This window comes from Mytilus californianus, unplaced genomic scaffold, assembly GCF_021869535.1.
Source record: "Mytilus californianus isolate M0D057914Y unplaced genomic scaffold, xbMytCali1.0.p SCAF_22, whole genome shotgun sequence".
Classification (NCBI taxonomy): domain Eukaryota; kingdom Metazoa; phylum Mollusca; class Bivalvia; order Mytilida; family Mytilidae; genus Mytilus; species Mytilus californianus.
In genome coordinates, this window is record NW_026262671.1 from 2,775,613 (window position 1) to 2,802,608 (window position 26,996).

The window sequence follows — 26,996 nt, forward strand, 5'->3', positions numbered from 1 at the left end:
GGTAAAATGAATGTCCCATTTCAAATTTTTAAGCTCTTTGACCACATTTATTTTGTGTCAGAAACCTATATTATGTCAAAAATTTGATCACAATCCAAATTCAGACAGTATCAAGCTTGAATATTGTGTCCAAACTTGCCCCAACTGGTCAAGGTTCGACCTCTGCGGTCGTATCAGGCTGCGCTCTGTGAAGCATTTTATTGTAATTTGCAGGTGAAGAAGAAAAATGCCTTTGATTGTCCACAGCTTGCAAATACAGTTCCAATAAGAAATTTATTTCCAAATTAAAAAGAACAATCATTTAAAAAAAATGAAAGGGTTCTTACGTTTTATCAAAATTGTTTTTTCTACCTGTCCAAGGTTATGAATTTCGAAAAGCTAACAGAAAAAATGCAAAGCAAAAAGCCAAAAAGCACATATAAGTACAAGACTGGAAATCCCTATCTTATGCTTTTTCCTCAAAATATTTTTAAGGATAAGGAATTATTAGATGATAGACAGCACTGTTGTAATATACTGGCTGGAACCGGAGAAAAACTTTACCTCAGTACAGAAAGTCGTGCAGAATTATTACACCTTGAGAAGGCTTGGTACAGAACTAATCATAGTAGTATAACTAGATTAAAGGTATGTATTTTGCTTTACTAATGAACTATGATAAACGCAGGGACCTAGGAGGCCTAGCTTAGTAGTTCATCTATAGGGATTACTAGCCTGTCATCTCTCAGGTTGTAAGTTCAAGCAAGTGTCATGGCAAGGTGTGTTTGACTCTAATTTTAATTGACAACGGTTTCCGGTTTTCCTGATGAAGTTTGGTTGTTTTCTCTGTGTACTCAGGCTTCCTTCACCATTAAAAACACTAGGCTCCATGATATGGTTAGGGCAGCTGAAACTTGCTTTAACACTAAGAAACAAACCATTTACACAGAGTTATGCTCTTGATGCCTTTTGTTGAGGAGCTCTTGCACACAGTTTTTAAAAGGTGTGATTTTTCCTTTTTATCTAGTATTATTAACACAACTGTATATTAAAGATGGTTGTAGACTTAAGTCACGTCACTTCAACAATTTATATGTGCTGTATATATACCCATTTTGTGGGGTTTTTATGCTTGAATTTTCTTGGTGTATGAAAATCGATAATTTTATATTTTGTGTGGATCTTGATTGGGTTATTGTATAAGCCATTTTTCAGGTCTTTCTGTTTTTATTAGTACCTTGAGAACTTGACATTCTCATCTTTTACAAAATTATTTTTTTTAAGTGTTGTTCACTTTTGTTTTATTAGATGTTCAGTTTGAAGCTCGATAATGTTCAGTTTTAACATGGAAGTGTAATTGTTATACCTGCATTCTAGGCTTGGAGCTTTATTGCATTCACCTTGATTGGCCTTTTTTCTGTTCTTCCAACAAATGTTTCTGTCACACTTTCCTCAGCCACAACAGAACAGAATGACTTCATTTTTGGTCAGCAGCTGGACATTGATGAATTGTGATGTGTGGGCACTTTTTGAATCTATATTTCATCTATTTCCTGTTTGCTGATATTTAGAATTTTTCATTATGATGAATGAACTTAAAATGTTTAGACACGCATTTGTTAATTCCTAAATAGCAACTTCATATTGAGTCTGCAGGTTGGCATTGAGTTGTTATTTCAGATTTGTCAAACTTCTGTCCGTCCTGATTAGGATACATTGTTTGTCCGGCTATCTTCTCCTACAGTTTTGGAGGTACAGCTTTAATATTTTGTAGGATGTTCATACACATAATGAAGGTGTGCATGGCAACAGGATTTTGATTTCTTTTAAATATTCTGAAAATGACAGGTAGTTGGACTTCTTCATTTTTTTTGGTACAAGCTGCATAAAGAGATCATGGTTTGTCTGGCTATCTCCTCCTACAGTTTTGGAGCTACAGCTTTAATATTTTGTAGGATGTTCAAACACATAATGGAGGTGTGCATGGCTACAGGATTTTGATTTTTTTTTCAAATAATCTGAAAATGACAGGTAGTAAGACTTAGTCTTTTTTAGCTCACCTGGCCCGAAGGGCCAAGTGAGCTTTTCTCATCACTTGGCGTCCGGCGTCGTCCGGCGTCGTCCGTCGTCGGCGTAAACTTTTTACATTTTGAACTTCTTCTAGAGAACCACTGAATGGAATGAAACCAAACATGGCATGAATGTTCCTTATGAGGTGCTGACCAAGTGTTGTTACTTTGTAGCCGATCCATCATCCAAGATGGCCGCCAGCGGGGGACTTAGTTTAACATAGGACCCTATGGGAAATGCATACAAATGACTTCTTTTAGAGAACCACTGAATGGAATGAAACCAAACATGGCATGAATGTTTCTTATGAGGTGCTGACCGAGTGTTGTTACTTTGAAGCCGATCCATAATCCAAGATGGCAGCCAGCGGGGGACTTAGTTTAACATAGGACCCTATGGGAAATGCATACAAATGTCTTCTTTTAGAGAACCACTGAATGGAATGAAACAAAACATAGCATGAATGTTCATTAGGAGGTGCTGACCAAGTGTTGTTACTTTGTAGTTGATCCATCATCCAAGATGGCTGCCAGCAGGGGACTTAGTTTAACATAGGACCCTATGGGAAATGCATACAAATGACTTCTTTTAGAGAACCACTGAATGGAATGAAACAAAACATAGCATGAATGTTCCTTACAAGGTGCTGACCAAGTGTTGTTACTTTGTAGCCATTCCATCATCCAAAATGGCCGCCAGCGAGGGACATAGTTTAACATAGGACCCTATGGGAAAGGCATACAAATGACTTCTTTTAGAGAACCACTGAATGGAATGAAACAAAACATAGCATGAATGTTCATTAGGAGGTGCTGACCAAGTGTTGTTACTTTGTAGCCGATCCATCACCAAGATGGCCGCCAGCGGGGGACTTAGTTTAACATAGGACCCTATGGGAAATGCATACAAATGACTTCTTTTAGAGAACCACTGAATGGAATGAAACAAAACATAGCATGAATGTTACTTACAAGGTGCTGACCAAGTGTTGTTACTTTGTAGCCGTTCCATCATCCAAAATGGCCGCCAGTGAGGGACTTAGTTTAACATAGGACCCTATGAGAAATACATACAAATGTCTTCTTTTAGAGAACCACTGAATGGAATGAAACCAAACATGGCAAGAATGTTCCTTATGAGGTGCTGACCAAGTGTTGTTACTTTGAAGCCGATCCATCATCCAAGATGGCAACCAGCATGGGACTTAGTTTAACATAGGATCCTATGGGAAATACATACAAATGTTTTCTTTTAGAGAACCACTGAATGCAATGAAACCAAACATGGCATGAATGTTCCTTATGAGGTGCTGACCGAGTGTTGTTACTTTGAAGCCGATCCATAATCCAAGATGGCCGCCAGCGGGGGACTTAGTTTAACATGGGACCCTATGGGAAATACATACAAACGTCTTCTTTTAGAGAACCACTGAATGGAATGAAACCAAACATGGCAAGAATGTTCCTTATGAGGTGCTGACCAAGTGTTGTTACTTTGAAGCCGATCCATCATCCAAGATGGCAGCCAGATGGGGACTTAGTTTAACATAGGATCCTATGGGAAATACATACAAATGTTTTCTTTTAGAGAACCACTGAATGGAATGAAACCAAACATGGCATGAATGTTCCTTATGAGGTGCTGACCAAGTGTTGTTACTATGAAGCCGATCCATAATCTAAGATGGCCGCCAGCGGAGGACTTAGTTTAACATAGGACCCTATGAGAAATACGTACAAATGTTTTCTTTTAGAGAACCATTGAATGGAATGAAACCAAACATGGCATGCATGTTCCTTTCGAGGTGCTGACCAAGTGTTGTTACTTTGAAGCTGATCCTTCATCTATGATGGCTGCCAGATGGGGACAATGTTTAACAAAGGACCCTATGGACAATACATACAAATGTCTTCTTTTAGAGAACCACATACTGAATGGATTGAACCAAACATGGCATGAATGTTCCTTATGAGGTGCTGACTAATTTTTGTTACTTTGAAGCTGATCCTTCATCCATGATGGCCGCCAATGGGGGGACTTCCTTTAACATAAGACCCTATGGGAAATACATACAAATGCTTCTTCTAGAGGTGCACTGAATGGAATGAAACCAAAACATGGCATAAATGTTTCTTATGAGGTGCTGATTAAGTGTTGCTACTTTGTTGCTGATTTACTGTTCAAGATGGCCACCAGGATTTTTTATTAAATTACAGGACCAATATTAAACCAAATTTGGCCTCACTCATTATTAGGGTATCTGTTATGATTTTAATCTATTTTTACATGATTTCCAAAACCAAAGTAGAATCAGGTGAGCGACACAGGCTCTTGAGAGCCTCTAGTTTTGGTAAGGCGGGGCATCATTTGTGTCTTACAGACAGCGTAACAATTTCAAGTTGTATGCCAACATCACTGTTTGTCAAATCTAGAATATGTGGAAATATACTCATGCATATGGCAGAGCAAAAAAGGGGGGGGGGGGGGGGGGGGGGGAGGGGGGGGCATTGTCCATGTCTAGTTTTTTTGGTCCATTTTTCTCTATTCTTTATTTTTTTTTTGTTTATTTTTCTCTATTCTTTATTTTCTTTGTTTATTTTTCTCTATTCTTTGTTTTTTTTTATCCATTTTTCTCTATTCTTTGTATTTTTTGCCCATTTTTCTCTGTTCTGTAAACCCCCATCCACACCCTCACCTATGGATTCATGTTAAGATTTCATTTCACTGAAGCTAAAGTAAGCTTGGAAGGTTTTGGCCATTCTTTTAATTATTTTCTTTAAGCATTTATTCATCTTTAAATTCATCCTTTTGATTTCTCAGCTTTTTACTATTCTGGTTCCACAAGTTTAATCTTATTTTTAAACCCTGTTTGAAAGAGCTTTAAGTTAACTAACTGAACTTGACCTTTTGATCTTAATTTTTTGGCTTGTATTAAGTTCATCTGAACTATAGTTGATAATTAAGAAGTTCTATATTAAAAATATTTCAAAATTTTCCTTTTTTCCAGCACAAGACATTTGGTTGTACATGGAGAGGAAATTTATGTGGACTGACATTAGATCTGGACTCAGGATTTTCTCTGTATGATAACAGTACTAAAGTATGTAGATTAAAATAGCTGACAAATAGAAATAAGGGCTACCATCAATAACATTTAAGTTGGTTACAAAGATACTATTAATCTACTGAAAATGATATTATTTGATACATGCAGTAAAACCTTAAAAATCTTAAAGGCTTTCAACATACAATTCAATCATGATTAGTATAGCAGGTAAGACATTTCTACCTGCACCCTCTTGTAGATGGTAGCATATAAGAATTAATCAAACATCAAGACGCTTAATAGTTCTTTATAAACTAGAGTATCTAAGTTAACAATGTTATTTATTTTTTCTTTTAAAGTGAGTCCTCAGAAACTGATTGACAAACAAGCTTGTAACTTGTGCAAATTCTTCTTTGATCATGTATCAGATAAGGAAGTCACATGATCATTCAGTGTTTTCAACTGTTCAACATCAGGGTCAAATTTAACTATGTTAAACCTCCATGTTTAAAAGTTTCTTTCAACATTCAATCAGATAAACTGAATGCAGCTTTTACCACATTTTTACCATAAATTGACCTATAAATCATTTAACTTTGTTACTAGGATACTTGAGCAGTGTTCCTTCAGTATGGTCACTGATTGTCATTTTATGCTTCATTAACTCAAAGTTTGATATCAAAGGTCAGTTCGAAGTGACCTTACTTAGTATTTACATGTAAAGCCTTATCATAGCAGCTTGTAGAAATACAGAAATGTAATTTTTGTCAATGAGAATTTCATTTTCCAGTCTTCATACCTGTCAACCTCTAAAACTGAAAATGACCTGCATTGAAGAAGAAAATGTCAGGTCATAACGCGTACAAACTTTATCGGTCCAATTTTAGTATTGAGAGTTTTTTTTACACACTATAACATATACATGTACCACTAAGTTTCCTAAAAATAATCACTTTTGTATTTGTTTAGTATATAAATATTTATCATTAATTAAATATCTTTCTAAAGCAATGCCCTCTTATTGTTTTATTCACACTAGTTTACTTCTTTTTATTAATGAATGTCATAAACCCAAGCTTTACATGTAATTTAGAAATCTATTATAGCTAATTATAATGTGCTCCTATACACAGGAGGAAGACAAATAGAAAGAATCCCGGGTTATTTGAATACTCGGCAGGTATTTAAAAAATCCTGGCGAAGGGGGAAATTCTCGGGTGTGACCCGCAGGGTCAGTTGACAGCTATGAGTCTTGATATGAATAAAAGAAGATGTAAGGTGTAGTCAAGTTCATTAAAATATATTCTTCATTTTATTCATTTTTATTATAATGAATATAGATATGTCCTAATGTTATACTATTGTTTCAGAAAAGGGAGAAGGTTTGGTACCATTAAATTGTTTAATCCCGCTGCAAATGATTGCACCTGTCCTAAGTCAGGAATCTGATTACAGTAGTTGTCGTCTGTTTATGTAGTTCATACATGTTTCTCGTTTCCCGTTTTTATATAGATTAGACCGTTGGTTTTTCCGTTTGAATGGTTTTACACTAATATTTTTTTTGGGGCCCTTTATAGCTTGCTGTTCGGTGTGAGCCAATGCTCCGTGTTGAAGGCCGTACCTTGACCTATAATGGTTTACTTTTATAAATTGTAACTTGGATGGAGAGTTGTCTCATTGGCACTCATACCACATCTTCCTATATCTATGTCATATCTTTATGGTATTTTGTTATAAGGGCAAAGTCAAAATAAATGGTCCAAATTAAATTTTTTTTACCAAATTTCAACATTGTTTTGGTGCATTTTCTTTTGTTGTATCTTGATACATATACATTTAAGTTAATAAATCCAAAAGGATATAAAAAAGTATAAAGAAATAAAAAAGTTCTGAAACTTAAATGACATAAACCAATAAAACAAATTTAAATCAAGTATACCTTTTTGGAATATTATTTCAGACAAACACTATCAAATATTTATATTTTTTTCACCCCTATTGATTGCAGAGATCCAAACATAACTTTTGATGCATAGATTATTAATCTCCTCTTTGATTATCATTTTTTTTTTATGTTTTTGGCTATTTTTTGTATCAATTCATTTAAAGTTGATTGAAAAAGTTTTGATTATTAATAATTCATCAATTATTAGATAAAAAAGCTTCTCCATATTAAAATTAAACCTTTTTCAAATTCACTGAGAAAAAAAAATTGATAGATAAATCTTTTAATAAAGAAGAAATATCAAAAAGAAAATACATCCAATTTCCCCTGTTTTTGTTGCACTCCTGACATATTATACACCAAATAAAAAAGGCAGAAACTAGAACAAAATACTCATGATTTTTTAAAATTTGTAATCATTGCTGGTTTATAAAGACCTAAATCTGAAATGTTATTTCTATTTTAACTTATGCATCTTATGCACTTCAGATCATATTTAAATTGATTTTTCTGACATATTATTATAAAAATGAGGTTAAGTTACCAAACTATGAACTAAATTCTATTAAATATTCAGTAGAATTGTTGTTTGACAACTTAAAAAGAGATCTGCATTCTTCAAAGTTTTTCTGAACTATTATTATTTTTTTAAATTATTACCTATATAAGGAACTTTATTCCTCCTATTTTGTTGCACTCCTGACATTCAATATATATCATATCAAAACAGTTATACATCCTCAAAAAAGCCCATGATTTCTAGATTTAAGTGTATATACCTTTCAGATTTAACATTTTAATTTCATTTAAACAATATTTTTGAACTATATCATACATATCACTTATTGTATACATAAGTTCATGTCTCATCACATTTCGCTTCTATTTTTTTTAAATGGCAGTCTTTGCAATGTTAAAATGGGCTGAATTTTGTGGCTTGATGTGTAGAATAATCCTGCAAAATATCTTTGGAAAATCTCAAGTATTAAAAAAATTACGATAAAACAAGATGCAAAAAATGTCAGGAGTGCAACACTTTTTTGTGACATTTTGAAAAAATACTTTTTCTATAAAGACACAGCAACTTGTAATATGATGATATGTGCCATAGATTCTTATTTATATTACAACTATTATGTCTTAGTGATGATTTTAGCTACAAATGAAGTTTGTCCATTAAACCGTTTTGATACAGATGTGTTTTGAAAAAAAGTATTGCCCTGTCAGGAGTGCAACACAATAATTAGTACAGTTGTGTAAATAGAATGATTTTTGAATATATGAATCACACCTAAACATAAACAAAAGTCAACCCTGTAAAAAAGATGTGTCCTTTCCAGAATAAATACTTTATTAACATGATTATTGATATAAATGTGTGATAGTCAAGTATATAAGGCCTCCCTATAAGTGTCAGGAGTGCAACTTTGAAGTTAAAAAACTCACACTTAATAAATACAAAAGCCAATATATTGTTCTGTTTTATTTTTCAAAAGATACTATACTAGATACAAGATTGCACCCAAAGAGTAGCCTGATAGACAAGGATTGGTTTTTTAGAACCAATTCTTTGATGTCAGGAGTACAACAGTTTTAAAATGTTATTTTCTTGGACTTACATTTTAAGATAATCTCAGCTTCTTATGACTTATTTGCCATCAAATATGTGTTCTTACTATTTAGGCTACATGTATGATATATTCCTAGAGGTGAGTTTCAAAACAGGACTTCGATCCAAAAATTATTGTTTGTCACAAGCAATTATATCTGAATGATGATTTTATATATAATTTTAGAATTTAGGAAGCTAATTGTCATAAACTGTGTCGTTTGATTAGGAAATAACCATATTTCAATTTAAAAGTTTTATAATGGTTTCATGTAATACTAATTAAATTATTATAACTGTAATAACAAACAATTAATTTTGTTGAACTCCTGACATGAATTTACCATAACAAGCAGTTTTGCACAGATTCAATATTTTTATTTTATTAAAGTCTCACACATTTGGAGTTCATCTTGCAGATCCAACCTTTGAATGAATGAAAGATGGGAAAGATAGTTGATCAAACTGATATAACTTGAGAAGAAAATCAGACAGACTAAGGGATCAAAACACACCATCAAAGTCAACATCGACTATAACTTTGATGAGCAGAAAATTGAGAAAAACTCTGAAAGAAGATCTACCTAAAGGACACACTAGACAAATATAAGCAAAGAAAGAACAAAGAAAACAAAACAATGTAAAACTTAATTATAAAGACTTAACCTGAATACAAAAACACAGATGGAGAAAATGAAAAAAACAAAACAAAGAGATTGGCAACAGAGAAGAAGAAAATTGACACAAGCCAAAAAAGTTGCAAACCCACAGAAAAATGTCCAGTCGAGAAGCAAAAGTACAGGTGCAGATACACTATCTAGAGAAATCAGAAAGAGAAGACAAAGTATAGGGAAAATTCTTCCTGACCAACCCAAACCTTGCCCTAAAACAATTGAATACATCATATCCACAGCTAAACCAAGGCAGTTATAAGAACTAATCAGTACTGATGAAAGTGTGCTAGAAATTAATGGGTGCCGAAGTGGAAACAAAATTGAGAGACCCTTAATAGATCTGGAAACTGTTGAAAAGAAACTGGCATTTTCAAAAAGAATAGAGGCTACCTGAAAATGTTTGAACTTAGGGACTCTTTGAAAATGCCATTTTCTTTTCAACAGTTTTCAGATCTTTTAGGGGTTCCTCAACTTTGTTTATACTTCAACATGTTCAAGGCTCATCAATTTCTTGCACACAGCTGATATCAGTTCTCATATCCTCTGACAACCACCTTGGTGTAGCTGTGGATATGATGTGCTCAATTGTTTAAGCCCAAGATTTGGGATGATCAGGAAGATAATGTCTTATTCTTTGACTTCTCTTTCTGATTTCTCTAGGTATTGTATATGCATCTGTACTTTTCTGCTGGTTTGCAACTTTTTTTAGCTTGTGTCAATTTTCTTCTTCCCTTCTGTTGCCACTTTCTCTGTTTTGTTTTCATTTTCTCATATGTGTTTTAATTCTGGTCTAAGTCTTTTGAATTTAGTTTTACATTGTTTTGTTTTCTTTGTTCTTTCTTTGTTTATATTTGTCTAGTATGTCCTTCAGATTTGGATCTTATTTCAGTGTTTTTCTCAATTTTCTACTCCTCAAAGTTGAAGTTGTTGTTGACTTTGATAGTGTGTTTGTATGCACTTAGCCTGTCTGATTTTATTCTAAATTATAGTTTCACAACCATCTTTCCCATCTTTCATTCATTCAAAGGTTGGGTCTTAAATATGAACTCAAAATGTGCAAAACGGCTTGTTATGGATAATTCATGTCAGGAGTGCAACAAAATTAATTGTTTGTTATAACAATTATAATAATTTAATTAGTATTACATGAAACCATTATAAAACTTTTAAATTGAAATATGGTTATTTCCTTATCAAAAGACAAAGTTTAAGACAATTAGCTTCCATAATTTGAAAATAATATGAAAATTTAACATTCAAATATTTTTGCTTGTGACAAACAATAATTCTTGGATCAAAGTCCTGCTTTGAAATTTACCTTTAAGAATTTATTATAACTCATACATGTAACCTAAATAGTTAGAAAACATGTTTAGATGCAAATAAGTCACTAGGAGCTGAGATTATCTTAAAACGTAAGTCCAAGAAAATGCCATTTTAAAACTGTTGCACTCCTGACATAAAAAAAATGGTTCTAAAAGAAAAATTCCTTGTCTATCAGGCTACTCTTTGGGTGCAATCTTGTATCTAGTATAGTATCTTTTGAAAAATAAAACAGAACCATATAATGGCTTTTGTATTTTTTCAGTGCGAGTCTTTAAACTTCAAAGTTGCACTCCTGACACTTATTGGGAGGCCTTATATACTTGACTCTCACACATTATTTATATCAATAATCAGGTAAATGAACTATTTATTCTGGAAAGGACATATTTGTTTTACAGGATTGACTTTTGTTTATGTTTAGGTTTGAGTCATTTAAGCAAAAATCATTCTATTCCTCAGTAATACTAATTTTTGTGTTGCACTCCTGACATGGCACAACTTTTTTTCAAAACGCATCTGTATCAAAACGGTTCAATGGAAAACCTTCATTCTGAGCTGAAACCATCACTAAGATATAATAGTTGTAATATAAATAAGAATTTAAGGCACATTCCTACTTACAACAATTTGCTGTGTCTTAATAAAAAAGTATTTTTTCAAAATGTCACAAAAAAGTGTTGCACTCCTGACAATTTTGGCATCTTTTTTTAACGTCATTTTTTTAATACTTTAAATTTTCCAAAGATGTTTTGCAGGAATATTCTTCACATCAAGCCACATCATTTGAAATTAATTTATTCAATCAAATGATCAGCATGTTTGATAAATATTGCTTTATATGCAAGGAACCATTTATTTTGACTTTGCCCATAAGGAGAATTGGATGTGAAAGACTGATCTTTGATTGTTTCTTATTAGTTTATTTACAACTTTTATAGAATCTGGATGATTTCAACCTTGCCATTTTGCATAACAATAACACTATTAAAATCTACTTTTATTGTCCAGTAATGTGTCACACAAAAACTGTTTCATTAAACCTATCCAGCTGAGACCGAATAAATAGATGAAAGTAACTATAGGTCACTGTACAAATCTACCATATAGGATGCTATAAAAGGTCTCTACAGACAAAATGTAAAACAATTTAAACAAGAAAAACAGTGTCAGGATTTAAGTAAAAAACAAGAAAGGAAAAATGGATAAATTCACTTATATGAAAAACCATTTACGGATGGAAATGAACTACTCCGGTAAACATGAAATCATTAATATTGTAATGTAATATATTAATTTACTTTTATTAGATATTCTCCCTGGATATCTAATAACTAATATATCTGGGATGCTTAGTGCAATGCTGTAAACTAAGTAAATTGTTGACAGAAATAGAGTGCAATAAAAATATGTTAGTCATAATAAAATAAAAAGAAAAAAATAAAGGAATACAAATTTTGATATACAGCTATATTTGTCTTATGTTTAACAGAACTTTCAATGGACATACAGATTTTCCCAGCTGCGGGGATCATCAGATGATGGGAAGACACGACTTAAACTCCACTTTAACTGTGATCCACCTGGTTCTATTGAAATAAGGGTAAGAGTATGAGTTGTCTCCCTTATTGCTATAGAAATGACTATATATATCTATTTGTCTCTTTTTTGCTATAGAAATGGGTAAAAGTATGACTATACAAACTAAAAATGAGGAGATGTGGTATAGTATTTTCAAGGGGTTACTTATAGGTTAATGTACAGCCTTCAACAATGAAAAGTGTAGTTGTCTCCCTTGGTACTACCCATTTTGCATGCTATTTTGGATGTTTGATGTCACATGGACATAATGACTTATAATTAAACAACCATTTTCTCTTGCTTATTATTAAATGAAATTGAATGAACCACTGTACACATTCAGAACTTTTATATCCCATAAAAAAGAAGTGTTTATAAAGTTCATTAATGAACATATGCAAATGATTTTTTTTCGAAATTTTTGAATGAAATGTTGACATTTACACCCCAAATAGGCCATGAATAGAGATTTTTGTGAAATATGACATAATCTTCTATAGTTACACCAAATTTAGGGTAAGAAAACATAGAGCACATGGTTCTACAACCCTAATATTTTAGGTAGATATGTTATTTGTTATAACAAGCATAATGTTGCTCACGTGACAATACCCAAATAGCACTTATTTTGGCAGTTTTTTCACCTATGTTTATTTATGATCCAGACAAAAGTTTCCATTCTGTGTTTATTTTGTAGATGTATCCTTTTTCTCTACATAGTTACATTATTTAATTTTGAATCCATATTGAATCATAGAAAAATGAGTTTGAACCGACCTCCAAACGATCCATGATTCTATAATGAGGAGTACCCGAATTGCATTCATGCTTAAATTCACATCCTTAAAAATAGAATAACAGATATTTTGTTATATTCTTTCAAATATTTAGAACAATTTGACATTAGTCTATGCTTAGTATTCATTTTTTAAGAATTGGATGCATGTAACATATTTTATTTGCTCATTTTTGTCTCGCCTTGACGGAGTCAAAAAGCGAGACATAGGTATGCTGTTTCCGTCATCCGTGGCGGCGGCGGTGGCGATGGCAGCGTCACAATGTATTAGTTTGTGAATAGGTCTAGTTCATGGTGAACCACTAGTGGTAGATCAATGATATTTGGTATGCAGTTGTATTAGCATTGGCACATCTCATTACCATGAAGATTATTTTGCCCCGCCCCCTTAGTCAAGGTCTATTGACTTTGAAACTTTGCTTAGTTTACATGTATTTCTTTGTGATTAGGTCAGTTTATGGGGAACCACTAGCGGTAAGTCAATGATATTTGGTATGCAGTTGTATAAGCATTGGCATATCTCATTTCCATGGAGATTATTTGGCCCTGCCCCCTCATTCATGGTCTATTGACTTTGAAACTTTTGCTTAGTTTTCATGCATTAGTTTGTGATTAGGTCAGTTTAAGGGGAACCGTTAGTGGTAGGTCAATGATAATTGGTATGCAGTTGTATAAGCATTAGCACATCTCATTTCAATGGAGAATATTTGGTCCCTACCCCTCAGTCATGGTCTATTGACTTTGAAACTTTTGCTTAGTTTACATGTATTAGTTTGTGATTAGGTCAGTTTAAGCTGAACCACTAATGTTAAGTCAATGATATTGGGTATGCAAATGTATTGGCATTTGCAAGTTTCATTTCCATGGAGATTATATAACCCCACCCCCTAATTATGGTTCATTGACTTTGAAACTTTTACATAGTTTACTAGTTAATGTTTGTGTTAAGGTTTGTTTAAAGGGAATGACTTATGACAAGTCAATGGTATTTGGTTTGCAGTTGTATTAGCATTGGCACATCTCATTTCCATGGAGATTGTTTAGCCCTGTACCTTCAGTCATGGTTCATTGACTTTGAATATTTGCATAACTTACATGTTAAAGTATTGCTATTTTAATTTCAACATTTGCATTATCAAAATAACAAATAGGCGAGACATATCTCTGTGTTAACAGTTTATTAAAAGATGACTTTTTGTGGACGTCGCATGGCAACGTTTCCGTAGATTTTACTTTTTCCAGTGAATACTTCATCTGTTGATATATACTGTGAACGTTTTGTGTATATTTGAATATATTTACCTATGTTGCAAGACGTGTTTAATGTCAAATCATAGAAATACAAATTGTTTAGTCTCAAAGAAAACTTGTAAGATTTCTGCTGCTATTTTTGCTGAATAGATGCAATTTGGGTACTCGGTGCAATTTGGGTACTGTGACGTTAGATTTATATTTGTGTCCACACATGTGTTATATGTTTCTAATACTTAAAACCAATGGAAATTGACCTTTTTTTTGTGTTTGGTGGAAAAATGAATATGATGCTTATTATGGAGTCATCGATCGAAAGAAAGCAGATATAAAAATAAAAAAAAACATATTTCTATCTTATCATTGTTTTAACTATGATTCATTGTGATAATAGCCATTAATTCCTAATTTGAAATTTAGAGAGAAATAGGGACCATATACACCTTATCTTTATCTATTCTAATCTGGATAAGTTCTGAAATTACACACTTTTCCAGTACGTCACAAACCAGTTGAAGCTATCTGGGCCCTGTTTAAACAATGTATTGTGCATACAAATTTTCAAAGAGACATGTCTAAACCATAGTAAACACTTCAGACTAAGGATTTTTAATACTTTAATTTGTGTTTCAAAAAATTGGATCATAATCTATAAAATATTTTTAAAATGTTCACTTTCAAAACTTTTTCCACCCTCAGCTCATTACTGATGAACTGTGTTTTTGCGATGGATTGAAATAAATAGCAAAATGGTGTATTGGGGCCTTATCAAACTATTCCTTTATCCAGTCAAAATCAAAATAATGCAAATGATATCACTTTTTATATTGTAGGAAATAGAATGTACTGGACTCCACACACTGCTATACTCAATGAATGCTTTCTTGTCAGCCAAACTGGCTTCTGTGGATCCAACGTTCTTATCAAGTTATTAATTCACACACGGCTATACTCAATGAATGCTTTCTTGTCAGCCAAACAGGCTGCTGTGGATCCAACGTTCTTATCAAGTTATTAATTCACACACGGCTATACTCAATGAATGCTTTCTTGTCAGCCAAACAGGCTGCTGTGGATCCAACGTTCTTATCAAGTTATTAATCTACTGCTATTAATATTATCAAATTGTGATGTAAGGGGATCCAGGAGAAACAAAACTTCCCATAATTCATAGCTTCCTGTTGATGAGTGCTGTTACATCTTCCAATATATCTCATAGATTGTTATGTGTGCAGGATAGTTACATGTCATAATTCATAGCGTGTTGCATTTGTATTCACATATGCAGATGTATATCATTATCTTACCTCCTATACATTTCAAGGAATATGATTGGTTTAAAGCAACCGCGTGAAGACTGTGTATATTTCATATGGGGTTAGTAGGCGTGGTTTATTTCAATACACGTTTAGTAGTGATGTTACGTCCCTTTGTAAAAACAACACAGTGTTGAGGAAAAATCTGAAAGGTTTCAACAGAGGAAGAATTTGATGATAAACGATTGAAATAAATGCAGAAAATACATTAAAAGCTAACAAGTTGTTATTGTTGGCATTTGCTTTTGTATAGACCAATAGAAGTAGGTTCTTAATATTGAAGACTTGATCACTTTGATAGGCCACTAGTCTAAATGCCACATGCCAAGATAGTCGGTAAGATAAATTCGTTACACAGTGTGCTAGTGACCTAATACGATATATATGGGGTCAGTAAATTTCATATGGGGTTTGAGCTTCGCTTTCACCCCATATGGAATTTACTGACCCCATATATATACGTATTAGGTCACTAGCACACTATGTAACTAATAATATTAGAATTAAAGGAGGTGCAGGGAAACATTGATTGATTGTTGGTGTTTACCACCACTTTCATCACTCCTGGCTCTATCATGTTTTAATAGGTGAAGGAAGTTGGAGTACTCAGAGAGAACCACAACATTCAGCAGGAAACGTAGCAATCTTAGTCAATTAAGATCTGAGTCAAACATACAGCTGTGAGCATGGTTTGAAACTAACAATCTCAGAGTTGACAGGATAGTTTTCACTGTAGATGAACTACTTAGACTGGTAGACCACCATAGCCAAGCATCGATGAGAAAAAAACAAATAAAACAAGTATAAAAGGATTAGACATATGGTGAAGGACTAGTGCCTCATGTGGCAAGGTTAAAATTATTGAGCCATATAAATATTAAAATTGCTAAAAGAATTAGTTGGTTTCCAGTATAGCAGGGATGATTAAACTGGTTTTGTGAATACCAAATCTTACATACCCATTTGTTTTTAGATAATGGAAGAAACAGTTATTCTAAGCCAACTTATTTTAATGCATAATTGTTTTCTGTTAAGTCCTTTCTTGCCAACTTTGTGATGAGTTATATTTGTGATTTTCTAATTTTGTTGATGTATTCATATGGAAAAAGTTTCTGGTTGAGGATTTTCAATATTATTTATTTTCTGTGTTATTTTTCTACTGAATCACATATGTCTTTCAGTGTATTTAAAGAGTTTAAAAAAATTGCGATATAATTACTAATATATATTCTTGACAATTGGTTTGTGCAGAAATAATAAATGTTTTGAATAATATTTGTACTCTGAAATATAGAGTTAAATTTTAACATTTTGCTTTTTATATTTCATGAAAAATATTTATGGTATTTTGATATTTTAATTTTTTATCTGTTTTTGGGGGTGTTTCCCATCTTCAAACATGACAAATGGTGGTAGCCATTTTGTATTTGTAACTTTAGCTAAACCAATGACTAGATTAACAGAGTGAATGTTATAAAATTGTTAGCTCTGCTTGTTGCTTTTTTAGTTAAGTTTTGTTTGAATTGATATTTGTAATACCGTTTAGGGAGTTATTTTTCGCGGGTGTAAAATTTCGCGATTTACATTTAATTAGGTATACAAAATAATTTGGCAGTTATTATTTTGGCGGATTCAAAACTTTTATACAATACCATTGCATTTGCACTTTTAAATTGGCAGAATTTATTTTGGCAATTTTGTTCTATCCATGAACATAAGCGAAAATTTACTCTCCGCGAAAATAACCCGCTATACAGTATGTTCAGGTTGCAATAAGTGTGATTGACACAATTTATAAGTGTAATGAATCAGTTTCTGCTAAAGTTAGAGTAGTTTTTTGCTGATAATTTGAATCTCATACAAATATTTATATATATTTTACTGTAATCCTACATTTATACCCTTGTATTGTTTTGACAACTAACCCTGCTAAGGTCATTCTGGATGCAGCTGTGAGATAACTTCTCATACAAATACTGATGGTTTGGGGAATGGACTTTTATTCTGTTTGTGAGTTAATTTGACCCAGTTTACACATAAAAAAACCTCTAAAAAATGTGTTTAATGCTATAATGAAGTACATTCTTTAAAGCATATTTATAAATCTATAAACTTATACTCAAAGACAATCACAGTACATCCACATTACTTTTAAAAGAAAAGTAAAAAGTATATGTCATAAGATAACAACCAAACAACATAAAAAAAAAAACAAAGACACCCAAAGGTTAAAATAATTATGATGCTCAATAATTAACAGGTATTTGAAATCAATAAAAAATGAAGTACCTTAATTGAAACATCCAATTTATTTTATGTTCAAAAAGACATGATTGTCATACAGGTGGTAAATGAAAGCCAAAGAAAGTTTTGATAATAAGGACTGTTTACTTTCATAACTTATATAAAAAGAATGTTAAAATTAATGTACTTGTTTGAGTTTATATTATTGTTACCTGTATACTAACTTTAGTATTGCTTATTTACAGTATGTTTATGTTGTGAACATGTTGTAATTCTGTACAAATCACAAGTTGTACAGACTTTTTGTACAAATCACAAGTTGTACAGACTTTTTGTACAAATCACAAGTTGTTCAGACTTTTTGTGCAAGTGACCTAATACGATATATATGGGGTCAGTAAATTTCATATGGGGTTCGAGCTTCGCTTTCACCCCATATGGAATTTACTGACCCCATATATATACGTATTAGGTCACTAGCACACTATGTAACTAATAATATTAGAATTAAAGGAGGTGCAGGGAAACATTGATTGATTGTTGGTGTTTACCACCACTTTCATCACTCCTGGCTCTATCATGTTTTAATAGGTGAAGGAAGTTGGAGTACTCAGAGAGAACCACAACATTCAGCAGGAAACGTAGCAATCTTAGTCAATTAAGATCTGAGTCAAACATACAGCTGTGAGCATGGTTTGAAACTAACAATCTCAGAGTTGACAGGATAGTTTTCACTGTAGATGAACTACTTAGACTGGTAGACCACCATAGCCAAGCATCGATGAGAAAAAAACAAATAAAACAAGTATAAAAGGATTAGACATATGGTGAAGGACTAGTGCCTCATGTGGCAAGGTTAAAATTATTGAGCCATATAAATATTAAAATTGCTAAAAGAATTAGTTGGTTTCCAGTATAGCAGGGACGGTTAAACTGGTTTTGTGAATACCAAATCTTACATACCCATTTGTTTTTAGATAATGGAAGAAACAGTTATTCTAAGCCAACTTATTTTTATGCATAATTGTTTCCTGTTAAGTCCTTTCTTGCCAACTTTGTGATGAGTTATATTTGTGATTTTCTAATTTTGTTGATGTATTCATATGGAAAAAGTTTCTGGTTGAGGATTTTCAATATTATTTATTTTCTGTGTTATTTTTCTACTGAATCACATATGTCTTTCAGTGTATTTAAAGAGTTTAAAAAAATTGCGATATAATTACTAATATATATTCTTGACAATTGGTTTGTGCAGAAATAATAAATGTTTTGAATAATATTTGTACTCTGAAATATAGAGTTAAATTTTAACATTTTGCTTTTTATATTTCATGAAAAATATTTATGGTATTTTGATATTTTAATTTTTTATCTGTTTTTGGGGGTGTTTCCCATCTTCAAACATGACAAATGGTGGTAGTCATATTGTATTTGTAACTATAGCTAAACCAATGACTAGATTAACAGAGTGAATGTTATAAAATTGTTAGCTCTGCTTGTTGCTTTTTTAGTTAAGTTTTGTTTGAATTGATATTTGTAATACCGTATAGGGAGTTATTTTTCGCGGGTGTAAAATTTCGCGATTTACATTTAATTAGGTATACAAAATATTTTGGCAGTTATTATTTTGGCGGATTCAAAACTTTTATACAATACCATTGCATTTGCACTTTTAAATTGGCAGAATTTATTTTGGCGATTTTTTTCTATCCGTGAACATAAGCGAAAATTTACACTCTGCGAAAATAACCCGCTATACAGTATGTTCAGGTTGCAATAAGTGTGATTGACACAATTTATAAGTGTAATGAATCAGTTTCTGCTAAAGTTAGAGTAGTTTTTTGCTGATAATTTGAATCTCATACAAATATTTATACATATTTTACTGTAATCCTACATTTATACCCTTGTATTGTTTTGACAACTAACCCTGATAAGGTCATTCTGGATGCAGCTGTGAGATAACTTCTCATATAAATACTGATGGTTTGGGGAATGGACTTTTATTCTGTTTGTGAGTTAATTTGACCCAGTTTACACATAAAAAAACCTCTAAAAAATGTGTTTAATGCTATAATGAAGTACATTCTTTAAAGCATATTTATAAATCTATAAACTTATACTCAAAGACAATCACAGTACATCCACATTACTTTTAAAAGAAAAGTAAAAAGTATATGTCATAAGATAACAACCAAACAACATAAAAAAAAACAAAGACACCCAAAGGTTAAAATAATTATGATGCTCAATAATTAACAGGTATTTGAAATCAATAAAAAATGAAGTACCTTAATTGAAACATCCAATTTATTTTATGTTCAAAAAGACATGATTGTCATACAGGTGGTAAATGAAAGCCAAAGAAAGTTTTGATAATAAGGACTGTTTACTTTCATAACTTATATAAAAAGAATGTTAAAATTAATGTACTTGTTTGAGTTTATATTATTGTTACCAGTATACTAACTTTAGTATTGCTTATTTACAGTATGTTTATGTTATGAACAGGTTGTAATTCTGTACAAATCACAAGTTGTACAGACTTTTTGTACAAATCACAAGTTGTTTAGACTTTTTGTACAAATCACAAGTTGTTTAGACTTTTTGTACAAATGACAAGTTGTGCAGACTTTTTGTACAAATCACAAGTTGTACAGACTTTTTGTACAAATCACAAGTTGTTCAGACTTTTTGTACAAATCACAAGTTGTGCAGACTTTTTGTACAAATGACAAGTTGTGCAGACTTTTTGTACAAATCACAAGTTGTACAGACTTTTTGTAAAAATCACAAGTTGTACAGACTTTTTGTACAAATCAGCAGTTGTGCAGACTTTTTGTACAAATCACAAGTTGTGCAGACTTTTTGTACAAATCACAAGTTGTGCTGACTTTTTGTACAAATCACAAGTTGTGCAGATTTTTTTTGTACAAATCACAAGTTGTACAGACTTTTTGTACACATCACAAGTTGTACAGTCTTTTTGTGCAAATCACAAGTTGTACAGACTATTTGTACGAATCTCAAATTGTACAGACTATTTGTATAAGTCTGACCCTGACTTTCTGTCTTAAAGAGTGAACAAAATTGATGTTTTTATTAAAAAAAATGATATACTCCAACATACCATTCATCACTGTCCACTTTGACATAAAGCTGGAAATGAGGATACCAGATTTGGTCATAATCTATTTATATTTATTCTCAGATTTTAAGTAGCCAAGATGTCTTTGTATCAGTTTAACTTTAAATACATCAACAATTTAATCCTGGAATCTATGATGAGTTTTTTTACAACCACTAGGTCGATGCCACTGCTGGTTGATACTTTCTCCCCGAGGGTATCACATCTTCTTTTTTTCTGCTTCATATTTCACACTTTTGTTTTCAATCTAGACTGTCTAAAAATTTGTTTGTAAATTTTGTTTTATTGTTAGAACAATTTGGCCTTTTGTCACCATGACCAGAAGATCATAAAATTACTATCTGAAATACAAAGTAAGTACAAACTTAACGTTGTTTCACTAAAAAGAACTTATAAAAGACATACAAACTTTCCCAGCTGGTATTTGAAGAATAAACTTTATTTTACTGAACCATAAGGTATTTTCTTTGCAAGATATTGTGTTTTTGTCATATCTCAATAATACTCTTTTTCTATAAATTACATGAAACTGAAAAGAAACTGAATAGGCAATTTGTTGAATTTTGTTTCATAATTCCAGTCATTTTACAAAATGAATAGGTATTTTAAGTCATTTTATATAGTATAAAAATTAGAAGATGTGGTATGATTGCCAATGAGACAAAACTCCACAAGAGACCAAATGTCACAGAAATTAACAACTATAGGTCACCGTACAGCCTTTAACAATGAGTCATACATTTGCATTTTTATATATTGCCTGTCAAGTTTAGGCATTTTGTAAATTGCCTGAAAATTCAGTCATTTTACAAAATGTCAAAATTAAGAAAATGCCTGTAACATATACCCACTAGCTTGCAGTCATGTTAATATAACATTGATAAGCTAAATGGAAGAAACTGTTTTTGTTTTACCTAATTATGTTTAAAGGTTCTCAAAATACTTATAAATTGGTACATAAATTCAGTACAAATATTACACATTTTACAAAGTTACAAACATAACAAATGATATTTATTTATAAATATATTGTGTACAATCATATAGTTAATGCTTTTATATGAAGTTTAGCTTTAAAACAGTTTGTTTTATAATGTTACTGATATTGTTATTTTATTTGATATAATGTATGTTATGAATAAAGATTTACATGTACATCTTTTATTGTTTTGTGAAATATATATTTACAGGGTTCACTTCATTTTCCTGCCTAAAAACAATGATCATAGTATTTGTGTGAAAAGCTAATTGATGACTTAAGTAGCAAAATTATTATACGACCGCAAAAAAATTTTGTGGTTGTATATTGGTATGACGTTGGCGTCGTCGTCCGGCATCGTCGTTCGAAGACACATTGGTTTTCGCACTCTACCTTTAGTATAAGTGAATGGATCTTTTTGAAATTTTACCATAAGGTAAATACCACAAAAGGAAGGTTGGGATTGATTTTGGGGGTTATGGTACAAACAGTTAAGGAATTATGGGCCAAAAAGGGGCCAAAAATAAGCATTTTCTAGTTTCCAGACAATAACTGTGGAACGGTGTATGGATCTCTCTGAAATTATACTACAAGTTTCCATACCACAAAGGGATGGTTAGGATTTGCTTTGGGGGGGTTATGGCTCAAACCGTTTAGGAATTAGGGGCAAAAAAGGGGGAAAAACAAGGTTGTCCTGGTTAATGGACAAATACATAATTTAAAGCAGTGTAAGGGAGATAAATCAAATACATCATTGAAATTATCTCCCTTACACTGCTTTTTAATTATGTATTAAGTAATGGTTAATGAAAACAATAAAGATAATTTAAAACAGTGTAAGGGAGTCCAAATACAACGTTTTGGTTACTTCCCTTACACTGCTTTTAAATTATGTTTAAAGAAATGCATATTTATAAAGGAAGACCAGTAAAAATATCTGCAAATGTTGCATCTTTTTTTTGTTTACAAAAAAATCCATATGAAAGATTTGACACTATATTTTTAATTCTATTATAAAATAGATTAAGTTAGCACTATGGTAAATTTAAATGGGTAATTATGGTTGCCAACTCCATTGGAAATTTGAATTGAGATTATGACCATATCTTGAGGGAAAGAATTTTTTGGGGGAAAAAGGGGGGGGGGGGGGGGGGGGGGGGGAATAAAAAGAAATTGTGGGGGGTCAATTTTTTCTCATTTCAGAAATAAAAAACAATTATTCTTCAAATATAATTTTTTTTCAAATTTCAAATATTGAAAAATTTCAAGAAGTAATCTTTAATTGAACAGTATGGCGCATTAGATTTGTAAAATCTTTGATCACATTTATTTATTTGTTATGCCGAATCTAACTGTATTTAGATTTTTAATTTTGGGTCCAGTTTTCAAATTGGTCTACATTAAGGTCCAAAGGGTCCAAAATTAAACTTTGTTTGATTTTAGCAAAAATTGAATATATGAGGTTCTTTGATATGCTGAATCTAAACATGTATTTAGATTTTGGATTTTTGGCCCAGTTTTCAAGTTGGTCCAAATTGGGGTCCAAAATTAAACTTTGTTTGATTTCAACAAAAATTGAATATATGGGGTTCTTTGATATGCTGAATCTAACCATGTATTTAGATTTTTTATTTGTGGACCCCATGATCAAATTGGTTCATATTGAGGTCAAAAGGGTCCAAAATTAAACTTTGTTTGATTTCATCAAAAATTGAATTATTGGGGTTCTTTGATATGCCAAATCTAACCGTGTATTTAGATTTTTAATTTTGGGTCCTGTTTTTTAAATTGGTCTACATTAAGGTCAAAAGGGTCCAAAATTAAACTTAGTTTGATTTTAACAAAAATTGAATTCTTGGGGTTCTTTGAGATGCTGAATCTAAACATGTGTTTAGATTTTTGATTATGGGCCCAGTTTTCAAGTTGGTCCAAGATAGGGTCCAGTAATTAAACTTTGTTTGATTTCAACAAAAATTGAATATATGGGGTTCTTTGATATGCTGAATCTAACCATGTATTTAGATTTTTTATTTGTAGGCCCCGCTATCAAATTGGTTCATATTGAGGTCAAAAGGGTCCAAAATTAAACTTTGTTTGATTTCATCAAAAATTGAATTATTGGGGTTCTTTGATATGCAATATCTAACCGTGTTTTTAGATTTTTAATTTGGGTCCCGTTTTTTAAATTGGTCTTCATTAAGGTCCAAAGGGTCCAAAATTAAACTTAGTTTGATTTTAACAAAAATTTAATTCTTTGGGTTCTTTGATATGCTGAATCTAAACATGTGTTTAGATATTTGATTATGGGCCCAGTTTTCAAGTTTGTCCAAGTTGTGGTCCAAAATTAAACTTTGTTTGATTTTAACAAAAATTGAATATATGGGGTTCTTTGATATGCTGAATCTAACCATGAATTTAGATTTTTTATTTGTGGGCCCAGCTATCAAATTGGTTCATATTGAGGTCAAAAGGGTCCAAAATTAAACTTTGTTTGATTTCATCAAAAATTGAATTATTGGGGTTCTTTGATATTCCAAATCTAACAGTGTATTTAGATTTTTAATTTTGGGTCGTTTTTTAAATTGGTCTACATTAAGGTCCAAAGGGTCCAAAATTAAACTTAGTTTGATTTTAGCAAAAATTGAGTTCTTGGGGTTCTTTGATATGCTGAATCTAAACATGTGTTTAGATATTTGATTATGGGCCCAGTTTTCAAGTTTGTCCAAGTTGTGGTCCAAAATTAAACTTTGTTTGATTTTAACAAAAATTGAATATATGGGGTTCTTTGATATGCTGAATCTAACCATGTATTTTGATTTTGGACATTGGACCATAATAGGTAAATTAAAAAAATTCAAGTTCTTAGACCACATTCTTTCTGTGTAAGAAACCTATGCTGTGTCAAATATTTAATAACAATCCAAATTCAGAGCTGTATCAAGCTTGCATGTTGTGTCCATACTTACCCCAACTGTTCAGGGTTCGACCTCTGCGGTCGTATCAAGCTGCGCCCAGCGAAGCATTTTATTTTTATTTTGTTTCTAAATTTCAACTTATTTCAAATATTTAAGAATCATAGCACAAATTGAAGCAACTTTATTAGACTTTGAAAATAGATGTTTTTCTTACATGCAATTACTAGTATTTCTTTTTGATCAGAATCAATTTTATCATCCAATTTACACCATTAAGGACAGCTATTGACCATATCTGATCTTTACAACAAAGATGCATTTTCACCTCAACATTAATCAATGGTCAGCATCAACATGTTGGTATGCAAAGTTAATATGGAAACGGAAGAAGTCTTTGTTTAAATTTTTTCTGGTAGACCTAGGTAATTTGAGACTTGACAACAGTTGTCAACCCTCATCTTATTTGGTGAAATATAGAGGTAACAGTAGTATACCACAGTTAAAAAGTCATAAATCGATTAAGAGAAAACAAATCCTGGTTACAAACTAAAACAGAGGGAAACACATCAACTATAAGAGGAAAACAACAGAACAACAGAAACACTGAACTGCAACAAAAACAAACGCCAACATACATAGAAACGAACTATTTGATAACAACTGCCATATTCCTGACTTGGTACAGGGCATTTTAAGAAAAAATAGTGGGTTGAACCTGGTTTTATGGCTAGCCAAACCTCCAGCTTATATGGCAATGCTAAAAATTATCTCTAAAATGACAACACTACGTAACAGAAATACAGTACAAACAAATGCAAGAACTCTCAGCACAGAGAAACTGAAACCCTTATGTTGACTTTTTGATGTCTTTTATGTTTGCCTGGTGTCATTTTGATGTCTTTTATGTTTGCCTGTTGTCATTTTGATGTCTTTTATGTTTGCCTGGTGTCATTTTGATGTCTTTTATGTTTGCCTGGTGTCATATACACAAACTTCACATCTGTTTTTCATTTAATTTAGTTGATCAAATATTTGGCAAACAAACACAAGAATGAGGTGCTTAAATGTAGGAAAGAAGACCTAATAAAATAGAAATACCGATTGTGAAGAACATTTTTCCACCGAAAAAAAAATCTCAGTCATTAGAATATTCTAGTAAACTTTCAATTCCATCAGGCAAAGTTGACCTTAGATGGTTTTGGCTAGTTTTTAGGTCGTTTTTGGACGTATCACTCTTCAACTGTTTCGGTTCTTATACTTCCTTGGCTTTGATCGTTCCTGATGAAGATTAAGCTAGAAAAGCGCTTCGGACGCATGCAATTTATAAAGTGTTGTTTTCATTTTTTAAATCTCTGGCTTTTACATTTTTGGACTTGAGCGTCACTGAATAAGGTCAATCTAGAAAAGTGTTTCGAACGCCTTAGTTTTACAGTGTTATTTTCATTTATAGAAAATGTTCATGCATCTAACTGTTCCCAGTCAAATAAACTTCACATTTTGCCTTACTTCTGATTCAATCCTTTACATAGATAAATGACCTGACGAAATCCTGAAAAAAACCTTTGAATATGTCGTTGCAAAAAGAGAAGGAATCATAAAAACAACTGAAAAATTAACAACAGTGAGCAAAACATTACACAGAAAGCTAAGTATTAAGCAATACGAACTTCATAAAAAAACAGAGGAAAAAGGCGGAAGATACCAAGGTATATTCAAAACGCATATGTCAAAGAAAAACTGACACTTAATGGCAAACACCAAAAAGGAAGCAAGGACAAACAAGTCCACAAAACTATACATTGAAGACCCATTGGTGGCCTTCGGCTGTTGTCTGCTCTATGGTCGGGTTGTTGTCTCTTTGACACATTCCCCATTTCCATTCTCAATTTTATAGAAAACTAAAGACTCATTCACACTTTATGTCTGTTAAAAAAACACATCATTTTACAACTTTGGATGCCACTTCATGCTCTCGTGTCGGCTCATGGCAAGTAACAATTTGGTTATGTCTCATTCGATAATTTCTAACACTGTGAGGCATAGATCAAAAGGTCTACGTCCCATGGTCTCTGATGGATAGTCAACTGTTGTCTCATTGGGACACAAACCACATCTGTTAT

At 32.1% G+C, this 26,996-nt stretch overlaps 1 protein-coding gene across 1 annotated transcript in view; it reads left to right on the plus strand.

Annotated features, from left to right (window-relative positions):
• LOC127732096 (gamma-1-syntrophin-like) overlaps positions 1-22,137 on the plus strand; it is a 44,465-nt gene extending 22,328 nt beyond the window's left edge. Inside the window, exons 11-14 of the mRNA XM_052241150.1 lie at positions 475-627; positions 5,057-5,149; positions 12,139-12,249; positions 15,108-22,137. Of these exons, the coding sequence (XP_052097110.1) occupies positions 475-627; positions 5,057-5,149; positions 12,139-12,249; positions 15,108-15,209 (459 nt within the window). The 3' untranslated portion in view covers positions 15,210-22,137. The remainder of the gene's footprint in view (positions 1-474; positions 628-5,056; positions 5,150-12,138; positions 12,250-15,107) is intronic.
• The last annotated feature ends 4,859 nt before the right edge of the window (positions 22,138-26,996 follow it).